This window comes from Lissotriton vulgaris, chromosome 8 (assembly GCF_964263255.1).
Source record: "Lissotriton vulgaris chromosome 8, aLisVul1.2, whole genome shotgun sequence".
NCBI classification, from domain to species: Eukaryota; Metazoa; Chordata; class Amphibia; order Caudata; family Salamandridae; genus Lissotriton; species Lissotriton vulgaris.
In genome coordinates this window covers 841,967,916-841,991,534 of record NC_141696.1, presented here as the reverse complement: position 1 = coordinate 841,991,534, position 23,619 = coordinate 841,967,916, and the positions used below count along the sequence as shown (strand labels likewise).

The 23,619-nt window shown below is 45.0% G+C and overlaps 1 protein-coding gene across 4 annotated transcripts in view; it reads left to right on the top strand.

Moving 5' to 3' along the window:
- The window catches only part of NAXD (NAD(P)HX dehydratase), a 366,910-nt gene that overhangs the window by 302,850 nt on the left and 40,441 nt on the right, over nt 1–23,619 (top strand). For all 4 annotated transcript variants that reach the window (XM_086934749.1, XM_086934752.1, XM_086934751.1 and 1 more), the window contains one exon: nt 4,598–4,718. In XM_086934749.1, coding sequence (XP_086790875.1) covers nt 4,598–4,718 — 121 coding nt within the window. The remainder of the gene's footprint in view (nt 1–4,597; nt 4,719–23,619) is intronic.

Below are 23,619 nucleotides of genomic sequence, written 5' to 3'. Positions count from 1 at the left end.
AGCGCAATTTAGAACTAAATGGGGAGAGAAAATGTATTTCGATTACGTAGCCACATGGCAAAGCATTCAGAGGCAAAATATCGTTGTTAAGAAGAAAACAATTTGAGAAGCGGCATACCGAGATTTATACTAAAGAAAATAACATTTGTAATAAAAAAAAGTTGCTTTCTAAAGTGTTTTTGACAGGAATCCTTTTTTTATTTTCCATACCTAAAACAAACATAACATGGGCTTCTATCCTGCATTTTAGAAAGCATGGTCCTTTGCACATTAACTGGACGCTTTGCATTTACATTTTTCCAGAAACTACTTGGTTGACTCACGGCCCACAAGCCAAGTCTGTATCTTCCGTGCGGGAGGATATTTTATCAGAGAATTAGGTGTTTTAAAAAGTGACCCGGGACGAGAGGGTCCGCGCTGGGAGATCCCACAGCATGAAAGTGCAAGGCCTGATAAAATGGTCAGCCACCCAGTGATAGTTAAAAGTTAGAAAGGGATACGTCATAAGGTACGTTGCTGACTGCCACTAGATTGACCCTGTAATTATTGGCTTCCTCTTCTGAGAGTGAACCACTAGACTCTCTCAGGCCATACCATAACATGCCATAACATACTGTACAATGACAAACCATACTATTCCATAATACCGAATAACAGGAATACCATCTCATGACAACTAACACCACACCACACCATACCATAGCATACTATTTAATGACAGATCATACCATACCATAGTCTACAATGACAGCCCATACCATAGCATACAATGGCAAACCACACCATACCATAGAATAATATACTACAACAGGCATACTATACCATAGCATATTATACAATAACCGGCCCTCCATACTATCCTATACACTGACAGGTTATACCATACCATATATTGAAAGGCATACTATACCATAGCATATTATACTATAACAGGCATTCCATGCTATCCTATACACTTGACAGATCATACCATATCATACAATGAAAGGCAACATTGAATTGCTCTAATGTGGCTGATCCAAAATGAGAATGATGCTTGCAGCATTCTGGCTGAGGGTAGCTTGCTTTTATCCCTCTGTATTATAAATTAATTGCAGCAGATCTTCCTGACCAGCCAACCTGTCTCTGCCACAGTTAAAGTGACAACCTATTATCAGTTCTCCCTCTGGCAATGTTAGTGTAAATGTACCCAGTGCTGGTAGGGCCAGTGTGTGAAGTGCAGGGGGAATGTAGACTATTACTAAAGTGATCATGCGCCCTTTCCACTGTCTAAATAGTGCTGCAAACCGGCCTTGATTGTCCGTGAAATTGTGTTGAACAATCAGGGGGAAGTTCTTTTTAATCAGGATACCAACACCGCGAGAACCTGAAGTAAATTCAGAGTGCACTGCTAATTTAAAACCCCAGCGGTCTAGTGCTTTACATGTTGACCCTACCTGGTGTGTCTCTTGTAGCAAGACTACTGCTGGTGTCTTGCGTTTGAGGTATTGGAGCACCAGCTCTCTCTTTAACTTGTCTTTCAAACCATTGACATTCCAGGAGATAAATGGCAATGACGGTACACATACACGTTGGTTCACAGGAGTGTCTGGGGTCGTGGGTGTATCAGTGAGTGCCATTTGAGCCTGACCTGTGTGACACCCACACCAAAGAAGTGTGTGGTAACTGAGCATATACACTTGCAAGTCCCTGTATTAAACAACATTTGTTTAACACAGAGACTTGCAAGTGTATATGCACTTGGAGGCCACAGAGCCCAGCAGATGAGGATCAACAGCGTCAACAAGGCACTCACCGGCGCTGCCTCGTGGTTTCCAAGTTCCTCAGTTGGTGACTGGTGTCCGTGTTGTTTCAGCCCATAGAATCGCACACACAGCATGTTAGATGTAAGGCACATCCGAGGTCTCTGCTCTCCCTTGGCGTGCAGGTCACGGCCGCTTCACTCGATGTTACTGACGCCGTGCTGGGAAATTGGTGTTGCGGGCCGATTCACAAGTACCGCAGCCACAATTAAGCACTCCCCGGTCCTGCCCAGTGGTGTCCGGGAAACGTGGTTGACCTCCGTTGCCACAGTCGCAATACCGTGCCCAGAGTGGAGCACGCACCGCTCTCCAGCTAGGAGGCGTACTCGAGGTCCCGGCTTCCCCGCGATGCGCAGGCCCGAAATGCCTCACTCGGTGCTGCCATCGCACCGCTGGGTTAGAAGTCTTGCTGGCTGGCCATCTGGTGCTCGGGGCTCCACTGCACCGATTCCACTGCTTACCACCAGCAGGGGAAAAAGGATGAGTGTCCGGATATGTCGAGATGTCTGATGGGGTCCAGAGAGATTTCAGGCAGTGGCCATTTCGTATGGCTGCTAGCCACGCCCCCACCCCTGCTGTTCTTGAAGTTATCCAAAGCCAAGTCTGCCTTCTCTCTGAAGAGACTGGTACTATCAAATTGCATGTCCATTAGTGACGCATAAACGTCACTCGAGAAGCCCATGGATCATTTCCATGCTGGTACTGAAGCACCACACTGGTACCGACTGCCCTGGACGAGCAGCCATTGGTATCTAGCCCACAGAGGATTACTTACTTTTCTGATTCTTGACCGTCTTTGATAATCAGCGTATGGTTAAAGTTGGAGTCTTTAGGCACTGTCTGTAAGACCTCCCTTACCATGTCACACAACACATGCGAGTATAGTCTTAGGAGGCAACTAGCCTTTACTGAATGGAGGTTGAGGCGGGCATTCTCTTCCCAAACACGTCCATACATTTTGAGTCCCTATTGGAAGGCATAGAAGGGAATGAGTTGGGGTTTATTCTACTTTCCGCTACCTAGACCACAAAGCTTTCAGGCTTACAGTGTTGCATCATCAAGAGAGGATCATCAGGAGCATGTCCGTGTCTTCTGACAACTTGTTTCTTGGCTGGTGGGTGAGAGCCAGGTTTGGCCTAAGTACCATTGGTGTCTGTCGGGCTTCATTAAAAGGAAGAAGTGGTTTTGTGGAAATCTGCCCAGGTTGCAGGATTTCCGTTAGGAAAATAGTTTGTACTTAAGGAGGTGGGAGTTTTAGGTCTAAAACTTGAGCTATCTGTCTGATCTCTGTAGGGGGGTATTTGGGGGCTTAGTTCTATCCAAAATCCAGGAAAGTATCTACCCCACTTGTGTTCTGAAGGCCCAAGCAAAGATTATCCTCATCATAATAATGTATTGCTGCATTCCTGGCATCTCTATCACCAGGGAGACAGAATGGTGCCAAAGAAGCAAAACAAGACTTCCTTAAAGGCTTCATCATGTTGCAGCGCCTTAAATACGGGTTGCTTCGGGATAAGCTATAGAATCTGTTCCTCGGTAGGGCACTGGGACTGATATGAGGCACCTTGACATCCATGCAACTTCTCCTGATTAGAGTGGCAGGAAGAGGGGTGTCACACTTTGACTTCTTATGTTTTTTTTTTATTTAGACTTATCTGACCACTTGCAGTGTGAAGAGGACCATTTACGGTAACAGTCTCAAGAAAGGGTCTACATCCTTGATGTCAATCAGGACTGGCAAGAACGCACCTTCCGATAGTATTCATCTATGTAGAGCTTGACTTTGTGGGCGGACTTTCCTTAAGATTCCTCTGGGCACAGTCCTCGAAAGGCTTGGATTTGTGCAAAGGTCCTATGCACCACAGGCATTCCTGGTGGGGATCTGTCACAGTCATCTTTTAATGTCAAGTTTAAAACCCTTAGTCTTCAGAGGGGACATATTTCCTTGCACACTGAGAGCAATTTTGACGAAACCGTGTCAACACGGAAAACCTTGAGGGAGTGAGCTCTGGATGTGTGTCTGACTGAGGAAAGAATGGAACTGACGTTAGCATGCAGGATTGGCGCATATATATGGCTGCCGTTTCATTTTCTGGACTGGGGGAAGCCACTACGGAGCTGCACAACCCCACTTACCAGAGCACAGGACCAGTGCTGACACAAATCTCCTTCTCCAATGCAGTGCCTAGGGGTATTCAAAGATGAGGAATCTCTGATTAGAAATATACAGTTATGAACTGAGGTGGAAGATATGCATATAAGTTCAGTTAGGAAATTATGTTAAAAATGCAATATGGCTGTATAATGAAAAGGTTACACTGGAATGTTTGTGTAAACACACATTGAATTTGGAAACTGAGCTCTGTAACTGGTTTCCATATTAACTGCATACAGTGGGTTGCTTTTTGAATATTCTAGAATACTCATAAGCGCAGGATTGATACCCTGAATTGTTGACGATCTCTTCAAATTAAGTAAAATTGAAAAAAATCTAAAAGCAGTTATTTTAATAACTGTGGTAAAGAGTAGTCTGAACGGTTGACATAGTGTCACTGCCAGATGTTTTTCAGTTTGGCGTTTTCCTTTATCCATTCGTTGTTTTTAGGTATATTGGCTCTGCTGAACTAGGGGCAAGGATGGAGTTTGCTGTGGAGTTAGCGACTGACCTTAGAATAGGGTAATGCGTTCTAATTTTATTAGCAATGTGCATGATGTACAATATAATTTATGTATTTTTATTGAGTTGTGTTTATTTCTGGTGATGTGTATTCCTTTATTGAATTCTTGTACTGTAGATAAGAGACCCTGTTGATACTAATGATCATAACGGATGCGTTTTAAGACTCAGCCAATCCATGGGAAATTTGACGATTGTTCAGAAAGGAGAACGAGACCTTATTTCTGATGGAGAAAAGGGTAAGAGCTTCCATTGCTATTACAACCGTGAATGTTTGGCTTTGTACATTGGTATCAGGGCAGGTGTGTTGCATCCAGCTAGGAATCTATGTGTGTGTGTGAGCTGTGCATTTCCTTCCCCAGGTCCATGGAAATCTATTTTTGAACCATATTGTCTTTTTAAAGCATGTGATCTTTTAAGCATTAAATGCTTACTAAACCATAATGGATTGCTGCACAATCAATAACTTGGAACACCAGCTATGCCAACTTGCACACCAAATACAATAAACAACACCTAGGAGCGAATTGTAAATAAACAACAACACATATTCAAAACAACAACACATATTCAAACCAATTTTGATACTACATTCACATGTGTCTCTATCAAAGTGGTATTGGTGATGTGATATGCAATTTTATCTGCAGAATAATTTGTAATTGCATCTGTTTTGTTAAAGGTGAGGTCAGAAGCATTGCTATGGTGCAGAAGTTAAGGTTTGCATGGCTAGTTATGGATTCTGCTCATAACAGTAACTTACTTATGTCAGTGGTTTTTCAGCTGTAATTCATAACCACAACTGCACTTTATACTATGTATATGTTAGACATAACATCCATGGTATGGTCAACCCTCAAGCATTTTTCCTTCACCTTACGGTTTTCTGAATTTGTTTTTGTTGGAATTAGAACTCTGCGCACTTGCCACTGCTAAAGTGCTTGTGCTCAATCTCCTAAACATGGAGTGGCCTACACCTGATTGGCACATTTAATGTACATGCAGGTCCCTAGTAAAGTGGTACTGCATGTACCAAGGACCTGTAAATTAAATGCTACTAGTGGGCCTGCAATACTCATTATGCCACCCAAAACCAAGTCCCTGAATCTGCGGGCAAGTCTACCATGTATGTAAGAAGGTGCCTCTATCCCCGCAACCCTTCCAACACAGCTCTGAGACACCAAACATCCTATGAAGTTTCATGGGTGTGAGGTACCAGGGTGTCAAAAGTTTGTAGGCATTTTCCTTGTAGCGGAGAAAGATAGTGCACTTGGAAGCTCTCAGCCAGATAGCACCTCATGTCTCGTCTGAGATGTCCATGAACAATTCCCTGTTCCATTGGGCCATGTATTCATTTTGCTTTCAGGTGGGGGATTCAGGCTATAATGGGTATAACCATGAGATGCCTTTATGCTGAATGCTATTGGTGTTTAGAGATTCAATTGGTGTTTCCTCCCTTTGCATGAGATGGATCCTTCCCTGCCCAATGTAATGCCTGGTTAAGCCTGTAGGTATCCGGTCTGTTGAATGTATCATGTATATTTCTCTATTAGACCCCTCCCCACCCACTATAAAAGTGGTGGACCAGCCCCGATCCCAACAGAAAGAACCTGGGTCCTTCATTCCCGGGCAAAAGTCTGGGATATTTACCAGGTGGGTTAAGAGGAAAGTTAGGCCAGGAATGTCTGTTTTCTCCTCACAGTTCGCCAATGGGCCAGAAGTGGGGCCATCAATGGTAGGGGGGAAGGAGAGCCCACCCAGGCTGCTGCCCGCATCCACAAAAGCCCGCCCAGGGGGATTGGTTAGAAGGCCTGTTCCACCTGCAGCCAAGGCTTGGCCTTGGGGGTTATGGTTCCAGTCGCATGAAGGGCAGAATTGTGCTGCTTCCATGTATATGATTATGCCTGGGAAGCCCAGGCCCCCCTCTGCCATGGATCGAAAGAGGGACATCATTTCTACCCTCGGGTCCACCTTCCCATACACAATTGAACATTTAATTATGTATCCATGCGTGTGCCAGTTTAAGAACCGAATATTTAGCCAACCCAACCAGGAGATCTCCAACTTGCCCCACCTATAGTGGTCCTTGAAGAGGATTGTGAGCACTGGAGGGATGTTACTGTCAGAGGGCGTTCATGCGAGTCAGAAGTTAGATCCCAAGATTTGTTATGGCCGATGTGGCGCACAGAAAACCGCTCCCCTGGTTGGGATCCTGGAGATTGCCTTGTGGGTCTGCTACTCCCAGTCCCTGTGATTTGGAGTAGTATATTTTGAAACCTGATGCTTGTACACAGTGGTCCAACTCCCTCAAAAGTGCTGGGATGGTTGTTTTTCAGGCCGATGACAAAGCTTAATATTTCATTGTCAATAAGGGCCAGTTTGTGTTCTTTGCGGTCTACCACCATACCCATGGATTGCAGGATTGTTCTGGACCTTAGCCACTAAGGGTTCTATGGTTAACACAAAGATGAGGGGGAATAAATGGCACCCTTGTCTCATACCTCTAGTCAGGGGGATGTTGGACAAAAAGGTGGCGTTGCTTTTGAGAGTCGCTGATGGCTTTTTGAAGTTTGCCTGGATGAGAGTTTTTAACTTTGGGCCCAGGCAAACTCTCTCCGGTTCCTTGGTTAAATGTGCCCAATCTAATGTTGAGTGCCTTTTCGGCATCGAAGGAAAGAAGGGCCATTGGTTGACATCGACGCTCCGCCATCCCCATCTCAATGAGCGCCATTGCCCGTCTCGTATTGTCATTGGGCTGCCTACTGCGGAGGAAGCGCAATTGCTGGGGATGAATAGAGTGGGCCAGAAAGTCTGGAACCGGGCCAGGAGTATTGATGCAAAACGTTTTACATCACTACAATGTGATAGGCCTATATGGACATTACTGATTAATATAGGAGAGGTTCAGAACTTTGTACATTTTTGGTATGACCTTCATAGAGACCTGATTGCCGTGGTGAGATACGATCAGAGGGGTAGTCTCTCACCATCCGCAAAGATATGAAGGGGAGTCAGACGGGTGTATATTAGCCCCATTATTGTTCACGCTATATATTAATAATTTAGGTCAGTCTCCCTGCTCAGCTTATAAAGACCTTCCTCGAACAGGTGCCCCGTTAATTCCTGCGCTCCTTTATGCGGATGAAGCAGTGCTATTAGCAAGGACAGCCTTGGGCTTCAACGCCAACTTAACTCTTTTGTAGATATCATGGCCTTACTGGATTTAAATACTAATTTTGCAACATCGCATAAAATTACATTGGGAACAAGATCCAGAAACCAGAGAACCAAATAAGGAAAAGGTAATGAAATAACTGTGACTAACTTCTACTATCGAGAGGGCGTATTTGACGATATGGGCACCACAAAGAAAAGCAAAAATAAATGCTATGTCTAGAGCCACAATAGCAGTCCTTGACTTCGCAAAATGGTTGGGGGCTAAACCAATTCAAGCTATGCTAAATATATATAAAGCTAAGTGCATTGCGATTGCCTGTTATGGATCTGATATTTAGGGTTATAAGGAGGCGGGCGATCTCGAATAGTGGAGGACAAGTTTCTGAGAATCCTGCTTTCAGTCCCTCAATCTGTACCCTCCTATAATGTCCAGCAGGAATTGGGAGTTGGTTATGTTTCTGACCTGGTAGCATTGGCCCCACTTTTGCATTGGATTAGGCTCTGGATTAACCCAAAAGTAGCAGAATCACAAAATAGTTAAGGATTGTATGACTTTGGATAGGGCAAACAACATCCCTTGCAGTGGCGGTTTTACCATGGGGGCGTTTGGGCGCCGCCCCCCCCTGTTTTCTCGCCGTGCGAGAAGAAGGCAGAAACAAATGGTAGTTATTTATTTATAACTACCATTGGTTTCTGCCTGCCCTTCTCACATGGCGAGAAAGCAGTCAGCAAACTTCCTCGAGCCTCAGGGCAGGGGGGAGTGGCTTGGGGGAATGGCTTGCCCACTGTTGTGAATACGGACTGTTTGGACAGCCTGAGAGGCTGTCCAAACAGACAGTATTAGCAACAGTGGGCAAGCCGCTCCCCCAAGCCTCCTCCCACTCTCCGTTCTGCAGCATGCAGACTAAGAGGAATGACGTGTTTAGGGCAGCCGGCCGAACCAATCAGCGCCGGCTGCCATGGAGGGGAGGGAGGCTGCCTGCAGCCTTCAGTGACGACTCTGGTGACGAGGCATTCAAAAAAATCCAGGATGGCGCGAGGGAGTCTGCAGTCTCGGCCCTCGGGACAGGACTCGAGTCGAGAGCCAGAGCGGAAAGCCAAGCCAAGGTAAGTTTTTTTTACATTTATTTTTATTATTATGAGGCAGTCAGTCCGAGTCTTGTATAAGTTTCCTTTAATATTTGGACTTAGCTATTTCTTTCCCAGTGTCCATTGTCAAACCAAGCGCTTGCCCCCTGCCTAGGCAAAGGTTTCTGTCATTTTTCGTGGTGGCTTTTTGTGAATAATTCAGCGGTGCATCTCCTTCAGCATTTCAAAGACTGTAATTTTCTTACCAGTAAATGTTTAAGGAGATCTGACAGCTAGCATTTACATCAATCAGGGCATCAGGCGACTATTTAAAATAAGCCAAAGAGGTGTACTTTAAATTGATGTGTCTTCATAATAAATAATCACATTTGTTTATTAAACTGGGGATTACGAAATAGTGTGTAGCAAAATATAACCATGCACGAGTATCCTTGTGCTAACTGGAAAATGAGGGAAATTGAGAAAAATATTTTCCATTTGGAATACAACGAGGAGCTAATTGCAGAAACCGAATACATACCTGAAACAAGTAAAGACAGTCACAGCAATTGAGCCTCTTGGCTGAGACTGACTTTGATGTATGACGAAGGTGTGAAACACTTGCATATCTCACTTTGTAGCCTAAGTTAAGTGTTTTTTTTATGGAGTCCGGTGAGATATCAGCCTAATTCCTTTGTCATTGTTACTCAAGCGCAAGCTCGTTCAGCAAAAAAAAAAAATGTATTCCTATGATTGTTCTGCTTCTGCTGGCTTGTTCTGCACCTTCTCCTCATGTGGATAATGTATGCGGTTATTGTCCAGTTAGAAGCAGCGTCCCTTGCCAATGAGGTGCGGCAGACTGCTGCTTCTTTTTTTCAACTACTTTCGGAATTCAGGATTTTACAGTTCTCTCAGATGAAGCACAACAAGGGATTATCGCTGTTTGGTGTTACGCGGCTCCAGAGGGCCTCCTTCACGCTGGTGCAGTAAGGTGTGCTGAGATCAGGGATTACAGTTCCTAGCAATTGAACACTCCTAGAAGGCTCGCGGCCACGTTGGAAAGGTTCAGTGATGACTAATGGAGCATAATTTTCATTATAAAATCGGAACACTCTGACTGCGAGTAGGCCCTTTGAGTTGTTCCTGTATGGACTTTTCTCCACCGCCAATTTTACGCCCCGCCTATTTCAAATGTCACCAGCCGCGACTGATCCCTTGGATTCACTATTTTAAGATCTTAGTAGAGAAATTGGGGCGCCTCAATATATTTGAGTCGCCCAATGGGCTTGTTAAAGGAGACTTGTCCAGGGTCAAAAAAACAATATTTATCTAATGTGCAAGGAATCTTTTTAAACCCACTGCACGGGCCTATATATTATTTAAAAAAAACCCTGTTATTAGATCCTTATTTAACAGGAATAACAATTTCTTATCACTGTTTTCTTCCAACAAGGTTCAAATTAAATCTGTTACAATTTGTGCTTGCAGAACCTATGGGGTGGTGTAAGATTGAAGAATTGGGCCCTTGCTCGTGGGGCAATTTTTGTACTCGGGATCCACTGCATTTTATGATATTTTGTGATTACTATTGCTCTCTTCATAAACTTTTTATATTACTGTTATTAAAAGACAAAGGCTTTTTGCAAGTAAGACCTGCATTAATATACCTCCAGATGTTAAATAGCCCTCTCGAACGTTTTTGTACTGCAGGCTTTTTAGTTATGGCTGTTAGGAAGAGTGAAAAACTGGCTGTTTAAACACTTACTCATATGGGCTCTATATTGCACTATTTGGTAAAGATTTTATTAGATGTTTTGTGATACTTTTATGATTGAGATCCGCGAGGACCTTGCGGCCTATTGTCCATGTTTTCTTCTATGAGCTCCCCGGTCATGGGCCTTCACAGGGTCTAGAGCTGATCAGCCACTGGTCTACGCCCGCCTGCTGCCTGTATCTTAGAGGTCCCAGTATCCTTGTGCGAGCTCTTCCAAAGTCACAGGCGGGTTTACTGCCAGGTCGAGGCCCGCCTGCTTCAGAGCGAATCCGGGGGCCTCTCTAGTTGATTTTCAGAGTGGGCCCGCTCTGATATCTTCGCCCGCCTGTGTCACCACAGTTCCCGTTACCTCCTCCATACCTCTTAGATTCTGAGGGCAGGCCCAGTATTAAGTCCGGCCTCACTCCTATCGGCGCCATTTCGGTAACCTCAGCTGGGCATGTCGGGGGCGATCATACGCCTCAACATTCCCAGGCCTGATCATGCGCACCTGGCCCCACAGGCGACCCCCATCAGGGGCCTGCTGTTACCAGTGTCCCCTCACCTACACTTTGATGCTGGTCTCTTATTTTGTTGTGGCCCCTCAGTCTGTGGAAATAACGTTTCTGAAGGCCGGGTCTCATGTAAGTGTGGCAAGACAATGACTGCGAATTCTTCGCCACCTGGGACCTACATCCGATCTCCGGCTTCCGCGGCTCACCCCCCCCCCCCTCGCAGAGCATGGGGGGGCATGTTGGGGTCCTCTCTCGCCAGTATTCACTGCATGGGGGGATAGTGTCTCTCTTGCGGAACTCAGGGGAGACATGTCTTGGTCTGCTCCCTGGCCATGCCCAGGTTATTACTTTTTTGAGGATCAGCCAAACATGTAGAAACTTACAACTGAAAACGTTGTCACCTATTTAAATTTTTCCCTTTTCAATTGCACTATTTTTTAAATTTGACATTTAGATCCTTCAGGAAACCCATGAGTAATCTACAAAAACGAGCCCTTGCTGAAATCTGAATGTTATTTACTCATGGGAAATGTGTGGCTTTTTGGATGATCCTGTGGCTTTCTCATCTTTCCCCCACAAACTGTAAGTAGGCAGACACTGCAAAAATAGGAAAGATATATAGCCACTCAGAAGATGTAAGTAATAAAAAAAGACTTTGATGGTGGTTTATGAAAACTAGGAAAAGGACTATCTTGGCACAACAAACCTTCTGTTGATTCAATTTTGTTTAGAAAAAAAAAACACTTTCTTGTACTACATTTTAAGGAAATACCCTTCTTTTCTTTACAAATGCCAGCATGTAAGGAGGGAGCAGAAATGTATCTTTTGTAGAACAAATGGTTGAAGTCTTAACCACAAACTACATTCAAATGTATAATAAAAAAAATGCTTACCAAGAAGAGGGTAGGAACACTAGTATTTAAGTCATTAAAGGTAGAGCATCTAGCTACTGGAAGTAAGTGTAAAACGTGAAGCACTTCTCTTGGACGAAGGTGTAGTAGTAGTCTTGCTATGGGGCTTTCGATCGTTTGCAATTTGTATAGTGAAAAGCAGAGTGCTTTTCACTATACAGTTTGCGTAATCTACCCATGACATCACAATTGTGAGAATAGCGTGAATTTTCTGTGAGAATCCCAGGTGATGGATATACTATGAAATGCACTTGTTCTGACTTAGTTCACATGTAGGATCATTAGTAGGTTGTAGTCTATGATCACGTTGAGGTTTCTTGCCTTCCGTGATGTTGCTGGTAAAGCCTCTTGTTATTTGGCCAGATTTCTGTAAATTGTGTGTTGTATATTTGTAATAATTCATTGACCACGTCATGATCTTGGCTTAACGGTTTTGACATAATCGGTGTATTGTTTGCCTAGGTTATGTTAAATGATCTGATCATTTCTGGTAATTGGGTGAGGTGGAGGTTGAACAGGAGGGAAAGATGACTGAGCTTGTGGGACATCACAGTATGTAGTATGGGTGGGGCGAGGTGAACAAATGCAATTTTACATGAAAATGTCGATATTTTCGATACGAATACATCCAGTTTGGTATAATCCTTTTATCCCGATTTCTTCCAGTATCTGTAGCAGTGGATGGTTTCAAAAGCTGCAGACATGTTCAAGAGTAGTATTACGGCCATCCCTTAGTTGTGCACTTGTAATTTCAGGTAATCTCCAGTAGATATCAAGACAGATTCCATTCCTGGGTTTTACAGTTTACATTAGGGGATGGACTTTTGCAATTGTTGACATGTGGGAGCTCTAAAATGAAATCGTGGAATTGCATCTTTCATTGCATTCTTTACCAAAATGATTCTAGGCTGGATGTCTTTTAAGGTTCACCTCGTTGGTAGATCAGATTATTACATTAAATAATGGATTTAAATAGAGTTCAGATTACGCCTCAGTGAGCTTTTTAATAAATGATTTTTTCCATATACCCTTCCAGATAACAACAAATGTGGCAAATAACCCCTTGCGTGCTCCCGTCGGCCGTTGGCCGACGGGAGCACTACCTCGCTAGTGCTGCCGTCGGCCAACGGCTGGCGGAGCCCCGCCCACCTAATAGAATGCCCGCACCGCAGTGGAAAAAACGCCGCAGTTAAGGCGTTAAAGGAATCACTCAAGTGATGCTCTTATGTGAGTAAACATGCACCCTCAAATCAGTTAAGAGCCTGAAGACCATTTAGGAGGCTGCTGAAACATAAGGGAAGATGTGTTAGTCCTTACTAAAGCTAAATTAAAAGCGGAAGAATCCCCATGACTCCAGCTAGAACAATAATTGGTAAAGCCAATAAGTCTTGCGTGCATTAGGAATTCGGACCAAAACATTTAATAAAGCCTGATGCAGTATAATAAATCACAGTACTACTGCAGTGGAAAGTAGTTCCTCATGCATTGCAATACTCCTCTGGGTAGAGGCCCACTTTGTATATTTGAAAGAATTGGTAACAGAAGGTCTGTAGACAGCTGCTGTAGGAGGCTGGCTTAGTATATGGTGTTCGCTTATGTAAATGTAGCACCCTGCACTAATCCAGACAACACTTATGGTGATCTTAGTGGTCTTAGACAACTTTAGAAAGCTCTATAAGTGGTAGCTGTGGAGAGCAACCTTCAGGCTTAGTCCAGAAGGAGTGTAAAGCATCTTGTTTTACCAGAACGTAATCTTATTGGTATAGGGTAAGTGAAAAAGAACCACACAGTGTATTTATAAAAATATGTATTTATTATAAGACACTCACTTACGCATAAAAATATCTCCTACTCGGAAATCTAAAAACAATGTACAGAATACTTTGCAAATAGAACAGGTAAATAGCCCAAATACCCAGTGGTCGCCAGGGGGAGACCAGTCCATATACTAAAATAGTGGATGCGAACCACGACTCAAGTCAAGAATGTACCCAGAAGACCTAGAAGTGCTAGGGACCCAAGGAACCACCTGAGGTAAGTACCCAGGAACCCCACATAGGCCGTGTGCAGAGTGGAAACACACCCTCTTGCTCCATTCAAGTCAAAGAGTAAGTCACAGTTGCAATTTTAAAGCAGAAGGACCCTTCCCAGGGGACCCTGAAGAAACCCTATGGGAGACAGAAGGTTGGAGAGCCACCCCACCTGTGGATACCCAGGGAACCAGGAAACCTACACCAGGGAAGCCGGGTGTCTAGGTGAAAAGTGGCATTGGAAACAGCTGTCGAACTCAGTGGAGGACTTCAGGTAGATGACACTGACGAAGAAGGTGAAAGTGTCCGGTGGAACTCAAAGGTGGATTCAAGTTGAGAAGTACCTGCAAGCAGAGGGGACAGAGTCTATACCACCCAGGAGTGACCAGGATGCACAGTAGATGAATGCCCACCTATGTCGGGTAATGCAGGAGAGTTGGTGATGACCTTGGAGCTGCAGCTGTGTGGACCAGGCGATGCTGTGGAAGACCAGGAGCTGTTCATGAGCTGTCCCACGTCGGATGTCAAGAGTTGAGGGGTCGGTGTCTGTCGGGAGCAGCAACCAGCCATGGCAACTGCAAACAACATGGCAAGCGAAAAAGGTGCAGTGTCGGGCCAGCAAGGTCCAAGTGACTCGCCTCAAGCAGGGGAGTCAGAGTAGGCCCGAGCAATCAGGGGAGCCCACTGGAGTCAAAGAAGACCCTCGAAAGGACCTACAGTCCAGAGACACAGGAGTCGCAGAGGACCTCGAGCAGCTCATCAAAGATGTAGGCCCATGGTGCAAGTAATGCGGTGAGGACAACAATCTTAGCTGCAGAAGATGCTTGAGGTTGGAGCTTCTTGGAGCCCCAACATCTCTGAGGAAGAGAGTCAACAAGCCTTGGCAACAGCAAGTCGACGCTGTGCAGAGGGGTTTTGTTCCAGCGGTTCCAACGAGTGATACAGGCCTCAAACTCTGTGAGAAGAAAGTGCAGGCCTCGAGGGAGGACAGTGAAGGCATCGAGGGAGTTGCAGAACCACCACCTGTGTTGCTGAGTCTTTCGGAGTCCCTGGGAGCCCATGATCAGCAGCCCGCTCAGCTGTGTTGTAGTGCTTGCAGATGCACGGAAGTGATTCCTTCACTTCAAGGGAGATTCCTTCAGGTGTCTTGGATGTCCACAGGTGTTGTGAGGATCCTGTATGGAGCACGGGCACAGACGTTGCAAAAGACTAGCAAGACGATGAGAGCAGAAGCAGCAGGAGTCTTCCCAGTTGCAGTCTCTGTACTCAGAGCAAAGTCCAGTGGAGTCCAGAGTGCCCAGACGGTTAAAGATGAAGTGGTATTTGATCTGAATCTTGTCCCACAATGAATCTAGGGACCTACCCACAGGTAAGCCCTTAAGTACCCTAAGGAAAGGGCTGGGCCGATTCAGGGGTCCCTCCCAGAGGAGGGGCTAGACAGTGGGGAGGATACTCCCATGTCCTTTGATCAGTTTCACGCCAGAGTGGGAGCCAACAGCTCTCTGAACTGGTTTAAACTGGAGTATGCAAGGAGGTTACCAAGTGTGCCCTTCAAGCAGTCTCAGTGGCGCTGGCAAGCTTTATCTTGAATTATCTTGAATTAGAATCAGAGCAGTCAAAAATCACAGCGGTATTAACTCATTGCCGTTCCTTTAAAACACAGGTTTTGCAATTCTCAGCAATAAATATGTACATAAATAAATATTAAATAACGGTAGGCCTGGTAACAGCCTTACTCCTAGTCAGCACCTGCAAAGAATTTCCTTCTCAGACTTTTAAATAACATCTCATTGCTCAGCAGCAGTCACTAATGGAGGGTAAACATTTACTAGCTGCAAAAATAAGCCATTTATCAGCAAATACAGTGCATTTCAACAGGCTGGAATAAAGCAATTCAACACTTCGATATGAGCATTTCTTTTGGTCATAATATGCTGGACATGACTATCAGGAGCTAAGTATGACAATTCCCTTAACGATCAGGCCACCACAGTAGAACAACCTTTTCCCAGCTAAGGGGTTAACGTTTCTTAGGGCTCCTGCCCAGTCCTCAGTATCTCTTGGGGCCAACGGGGCCCAACTATAGTCCCTGCGGGGAGGGCAGACTTGGAGCCTCCCCGGGGGTTTACCTCACTTCTTCGGCCCCTTGCGAAGGGTCAGCACAAGGTAAGATGACTCCCAGAGGCGCGCTCTTCCTACCGCGCCCTCCGGTGGTGTTGTAGGCTCCCGTGCTCCTTTTAAGCCCTCCGGTGAAGTCGGGGGTGCGCAGGGGCTCCGGTAGTCTCTGCGAGCCCCCGCGCAGGTGTCAGCTCCGGTCCCGGTCCTCCCTCAGAGCCTGCAGGGACCAGGGACCAACAGGAGGCCAGGGTGCGCAGCGACCGGCAATTGCAGAGCGGCTCGCGGAGCACAATTTCAGGGACCCAATCAGGGCACGGCGGGGGCGGAATTACACTGGCGCCCCTGTCATGTGACGCTAGATCCCGGCTTCAGGCCTAACGAGGCCTACTGCGGCCTGACCAGATTTTACGGCGGCCTTCTCTTGGCTCTGAGGCCGCCGAGGGGGTGCAGAAAGCAGCACTGGTGTCGCGGAGAAGGCGCCAGGCTGCAACGATGACAGTAAGGCTCAGAGGCTAAAGCAGAAGTGCAAGAGCGCTCGACAGAAGTGCTACCGGGGGGGCCAGCTGAGAAGCTTTAAGTGGTCAAAGCGCTCGGTCCTCGTGGCGCTTTAGGGCAATTTACCATCACGCCTCAGGCAGCACTCTCAGGGCCCACACAGGGTCTCCACGCAGTAGCGCTTCTCAAAATGGGCACAGCGCTTGCCAGTCAGCAGTTCACAGCGCCTGTCAAGGGAAATGCAGCGCTTGCCAGTCAGCAGTTCACAGCGCTTCTCAGGGGGAATACAGCGCTTGGCAGTTAGCAGTTCACAGCGCTTCTCAAGGGGAATACAGCGCTAATACCTGGTTGATTCCCCACCAGTCCTGTGGGCAGTAAGAAGGTCTTCTTGGCGCTAGCTGGATCCTGCGCCCTTGGTAGAAGTTTCTTGAAGAGAGGGGGGGGGGGGGGGTGGGTGAGTTGAAGGCTTGTCCAGTTTCCTCAGTAAATCACTTCAGGTGGTCCCTGGGTTCCCCTCCCGCTAGGCCAGATCAGTGGGCTAGTTCAGTGTTTCTCACACAGCTTGGTGAGCAGCGCATAAACCCTGTCACCCCCAGTGGCATAGGTTCCTGACTAGGCCCTACCGCCTAAGTCTGCTGCGTAGGTTCCCCAGGTCAGTGATGCCCCAACTACTCTCTATGGAAAGTTTCCCTCCCTTTCCTTATATAGCGACAGTTGGCAGTTGGCAGGGGCAGTTGGTGTCACCTCCCCTGTTCTGGAAGGTTCCAGGAGCTTCCCTCATTCTAGCTATGGGTAGGCTGGCATTGCAACATTGTTAAAGGGTTCCAGCCAGCTCCTGGCTGCTAGAGTGCGCCTAAAAAGACCACGCTGCAGTAGCAGGGGTCAGTGGCAGCCATCTTAAGGGAAGAGAGCACTTGCAACCTTAGCATTGGTAAGCAATGGGAAGGTGCCCAGAGACCTAAGGCCAACGAAAAGTAGGTGAGAAAAATGAGGCAAAAGCGAAAAAAATAGGGAAGACCACCCTAAGGCTGACTGGTCTAACACAGCCCCACTTCAATTTGTACATTTGACTAAAAGGAAAATTCTTAGTAAAAAGAATAAAATTAGATTCCTTTTCACACTTCATAACGTTTCCTGATTATAAATGCAGTTCTAATAAAACTAAGTACTGCACTAGAGATTACAGCTGTAGATAATGCCCTTAAATAGGCATAGCCCTCTTGATAAGAGCAAGGCCTAATAACGTTCAGAATAGATTTAATAAAATGTGCTCTAGTGTATTTATACACATTAATAGCCTTTTTTTAAAATGTTCTCTAAAACCTGAATCTGATAACTCTTATGGTAACCCCATACTCCGACCCCAAAAGTAGCCACAGATAAACATTTAGATTTATATAAAAATATCATTTCTGTAATCAGTTTATGTCCCATTTACAGGCAAAACGAAACAGCCCCTCTGTTATTCTACTGGTCTGTTAGGCCCTTGTCATAATTAGCTTATCACAATTCAGTTTGTTGTTAAAATATGACCTAAATAGGTGAAATTGGGCACCTTCTCAATGATTTTTCCATTCACAATGAACTTCCTAGTTTTCGTTTTTTCCGGACCACAAACCATAATAAATGATTTACCAAAATTGACTTTGAGGTCCAGTTCTAATATAACACCAGTGAATGCAATCAGGGCCTTTTGTAAACTATTGGCCGTTAGGATAATTAATACTGTTTCATAGGCTACCTCTTATTCTAGGAAAATGTAGATTTCCCCCAACTTTGTTGCCCAGAAAATCTGGATTTTATTAAAGACTCGGAGGCTAATATTATTGCAATCTTATTTATTTAGCCAACCACAGCCACTTTAAAGAACAAAGAGTATTGTGACATAGGAAAATTCCAACCCAATAAAAGGTCATAACACCAGGAACACATCCTTCTTTTTTTAAGGAAAAACAAAAACAAAATAGAAATACAAAAGTAAACAAATAGATGAAGCAATCAAAATAAACTTCTTCGAAGAAGAAAGCATCTTGGGTAAACTTGAAAACAACATATGAATTATTGTTGACCACAACCTAAAAGGTAAAACAAGAGGTGAAAAGGGATGGGAAAAAAGGGAGGGAATAATATTAGCCTCCGAGTCTTTAATAAAATCCAGATTTTCTGGGCAACAAAGTTGGGGGAAATCTACATTTTATGGCAAGACCTGAGGCTCAACTTATTGCAAGTTTAAAGCATCTTTAATAAACAAGAGGCAGCATTTTCAACAGGTCTAAAATAAAACTTGTGAAAAATCATATAATTTGACCAATCAGCACATTTAAGAATATCATTCAAGGAAGCACCATGTAAAAAGGCTTGGGAGGCAGATGCACCACGGACAGAAGGTGCGCCAAAAAAAGTTACATCAATATTAGACAATTTCATAATCTCTTTAACCCATCTAGCTAGAGTTGAAGGGAAAACGCCTTTGTGAGGTTTCCTGAAAGAAATCAATAACTGTTTAACAATAGATCTTAGCAAAGAGGTTTTCAGCTCATATTCTTTAACATATCTGACAACACATAAATTGACATGATCATCAAAATAAGGATAGAAAATAGATTGAGAATTAGTTTTGGTTCTGTTATTTAAGTAAAAACAAATACCTTAAGGGGAAAAAAATCTGTTAGAGATTTCTAAAGCCCTAACATCAGAGACTCTTCTAAAAGAGATTAAGCAGAGAAGAGTAGTGAGTTTAAAGGAGAGGAGTTTGAGAGACAAAGAAGTATTTGAGCCTGATCTATCAATAAATCTTAAAACTATAGAGACGTCCCAGAGGGAGTTATATTTAGAAATGGGAGGTTTAGAAATCCTAATACTTCTCAGCAGTTTCCTAATAAGAACGTTCTGGCCCACGGAGGAACCGTTAACTAAGGCGTGACCAGAAGCGATAGCAGAACGATGGACATTAATGGTTCTGTAAGCAAGACCCTTTGCAAATAAATCAGAAAGGTAGTTAGCTAACTCTACTACATCCACTGAAATGGGATCAAAGTGCCTTGCAAGACACCAGCAAACCCATTGTTGCCAAGCCAGTCGATAGAGTTTACGGGTTCCCGGTGCCCAAGATTCTCTAATAAGATTTGATGCCTCCTCAGAAAGTCCTGGGAGTTCCCATAAATTCCTCAACTTTTCCAAGCAATCATCCTTAGATCTCCACCTCAAACCAGATTGTGGAGTTCTCCTGAAGGCCCTAGAAGGATTTGAGGGAATACTGGTAGTAAGAAGGGGTAATCCACTAGCATTTCCAATAGCATAGGGTACCATACTTGAGACTTCCAAAGGGGGGTCACAAGAACCAGGCAAGATCTCGACCTGCAGACCATTTTCGCCACCCGATTAATCATCGAAAAGGGGGGAAAGGCGTAGCCCTTCAAAAGGCTCCAATCTTGTCTGAAGGCATCCACTCCTGCGGACTCCGGATCTGGGTGCCAACTGAAATAAGTTTCTAGTTGGGTGTTTAATCTGTCTGCGAACAGATCCACTTGGCAAGGACCCAAAATCTCCATCAGTGACAGGAAGACATTTCTGTCCAGGCGCCAATTGCTTGAGTCCCTGTGGTTCCTGGAGAACCAATCTGCCTGGGCGTTGATTAAGCCAGGAATATGCTCTGCTTGAACTAAAATATTCTGTTTGAGACAGTAATCCCAGAAGACCTTGACCAAATCTGCTAAGTCCTTCAATTTCAGACCCCCAAGCTTGTTGACATATTTGACCACGGAGAGTTTGTCCATCCTTAAGAGAAGGGAACATCTTGCGGAGTTCTTTGTAAAATATTGTATTGCAAAGGAGCCTGCTAGGAGCTCCAAACAGTTTGTGTAAGGACTTTTCTTCCTCCTTCCATAAGTCACCAGTAGAGGTTGAACCATAGTTCACTCCCTAACCCAACAAGCTTGCATCTGATTCTATCACGAGGTCCGGGAGAGAGCCAAAGACCGCTCTCCCATTCCAGGCTTCCATGTTCTTGAGCCACCAAAAAATGTCTTCCCTCGCCTCTTGGGTGAGGGATAACTCTAGACAATAGTTCAAACCATTTCTCAAATGTTTGGTCTTCAGGCGTTGAAGTGCCCGATAGTTCAAAGGGCCTGGAAAAATTGCTTGAATTGTAGAGGACAAAAGGCCTATATCTCTGGCCAGCATTCGCAGAGAGATTTTGTCCAGAGAGAGAAAGTTTCTTCATTTCTTTTTTATACGTTTCAATTTTTCTCTTGGGAGGCTAATTTGGACCTGGATGGTGTCTATCATAAAACCCAGATATTGAGTGATTTGACTAGGGATCAAACAAGATTTTTGCCTGTTTACCAGAAAACCCAGGTCCTCCAAGAGATTTATTGCAAAAGAGGTATGTTGCGACACTCTTGATTTGACTTGATCCATTATAAGGATGTCGTCCAGATATATAATTAGTCAAACTCCCTGCTCTCTCAAGTAAGCTGCCACTGTTCTGAGAACCTTGGTAAAACACCAAGGGGCGGAGGAGAGACCGAAGGGTAGGCATACAAATTCCCATGTCTTTCCACCCCATCTGAAACAGAGATATTTTCAATGTTCTTCGCAAATCGGGATAGTTAGATAGGCATCTTTTACGTCCAACCTTGTTAGCCAATCCCCAGGTTGGAGAATATCTCTTATTAGGTGAAGGCCCTCCATTTTGAAATGGTTGTATTCCACCCAATCGTTGAGACTTCTTAGGTTTATAACTAGTCTCATCCCTTTCTCTTTTTTCTGTACCAAAAAGATGTTGCTTATAAAACCAGAGGAGTGATCCAGACTTTCCCTGATGGCACCCTTTGCCAGGAGATCTCTTACTTCCTGGTCTACTAGACTTCACAATTCCTCGTTGAATCTGATCAATTCTGATATGTGATCCTGAATGGGTCCTCCTATAAAGTCTATGTGATAGCCTGAGACAGTTTGTAGTACCCAATGGTCTTGAGTTATTGTTAACCAGTTTTCTGCAAATTGGGCTAGTCTCCCACCGATCTTTATACTGGTAACCGAAGGGTCTTGACTTACCTGAAGCTCTTGAGCGACGGTCACCTTGTGAACCTCTTCCTCGAAAGGACTGTCTTTGAGGGTAGAAGCTAGGATAGTAGTAGGGGATTGATCTAAAACCTCTCTGGAAGGAGGCCCTGGAATTAGCTTGACCTCGGTCGGGAAATCTGCCTCTTGATCACCCGGCCCTTCCAAAAACACGTCTATCAAAGACTCTCTTAAAGTCCCTTTGGGACTTATCGATTGAATTAAAAGCCCCCACTTATTTGGACATTTGTTTTATGAAATCATCACCAAAGAGCAGTCCATTAGCCTCTTGCCCACCTTCAATGTTGGCAAGTTCCACCAATTTAGGGTCTATTTTTAGGAGGATGCTCTTCCTTCTCTCCACGTTCAGGGCTGTGTTCGCATTGCCAAGGAGGCACACCACTCGTTAAATCCACTGTCTTAACTCCTCAATATTAAGTGGAGAATTATTGACAAAGGCGTGTTCGGTCAAGTCAAACATTTTGGATAAAGGACCAGACAGGTCAAGAAGTCTGTCTTGACACATGTGCAAGCCTTTATCAAGCCCTTTTCTGGGGTCCCTCCCACCTTTGGATATGAAGGCAATCATTTTAGGATCCAGGTCTGGTGTATGAGTAATCTTGTTAGGGAGGGAGGGCCTAGGGTATTCGGACCTAAGATGCAATCTAACGTCTTTGGGGATCTCTTTCCTGAGCCAGAAGTGGATATAATTGGCAACATGAAGGGCTGGGGTCCATTCAGGGGATAAGGGGTGTTTTAGAAGGGAAGGATCGAACATGAGTTCTCCAAAAGGGTCGGTGAGTTCGCCCAGGGCATGATCCTCCAAAATATTAACCTCATCCCTTTCCTTAGGGGAAGATGGCTCCGAATCCTCGGACCCAAAATCCTCGGAACAGCTTATTTCCACTTCGGCACTCCCTGAGGAGTCATCACATCGCACAACCTTATGTTTGCTCGCATTGAGTTGGGGCTCCGAGACATTCGATGGACCCTTAACCTGTCCCCTTGTGTGTCCTCGACAAGACCGGTACTTAATGCCTTCATGGGGTCAGAGAGCTTCCCTTGTTTATATATAGGGTCAGTTGGTTGTAGGTTCTTACGCTTTCTGTTAGCCTTACCTCCTGTCATATTAAGTGGGTCCTCATTGGCAGAGTAAAACCTTTCCTCATCTGAGGCTTTATTCTTGTCCGGAGATATCTCTAGCTTTTTATCCATTTTGCCCTCCAGGACTTTGGAGAACCTCTCCAACATTTCCCTGAGTTTATCTTCAAGGGGTTGGGAGGTGGAGGGTGTGGGTACAATATTTGGTTGTTGGTGATCCATTTGAGATCAAAGCGGAATCAAACCAAATAGTAAAATTGAAGGGACTGAAGTGTTAAAAAAAACGAGCTAGGTGAGGAGGTAGGTCAAAGCGTGAGGGAGATATGACAAAACGAGAGAGCTAACTGAAGAAAACAACAGCATCAACTGTCGGCGAAGGAGGGTAGTTTCAAATACGTAGGCGGAATAGGGGTGAAATGAGACCATCCCACTCAACTAAGATGGCCTCCGAGACCACGCAAAACATAGTCCCAGTGGCCGAAGTCCGTCCTCTATTTCCCCAGCAAGCAGAAGACGTCAGACCGGAAGAGACGGAGGCTTGCGAGGAAAGTTCCTGCGATGGGAAGCACAAGGGAAGAAGCAAGGCAAGTAAAGTAGGTAGAGGGCCAACCCGCGGGATCCCAGAGCTCCTAAGCGATGATGCTTTAAAGTGGTATAAAAGTGCCGGTCTAGGTAAAGGGTGAGACGCAGCATGCGATTGCACGGACGCATCCGTAACATTGTCATAGCTCCTAGCAACACGGCCGTGCGACGAAAGGGTAACCATGGAGGTTGCTAAGCAAAGCGTGTTAGTTAGAGCGGGCAAACTCAAACAAAAGCATGCCAAAAACGACGAGATTAAACCGAAATCAGAGTAAGGGTGATGAAGCCAGAGGGAAGGTTGACACAAGCTGAACAGGGGGATAAGA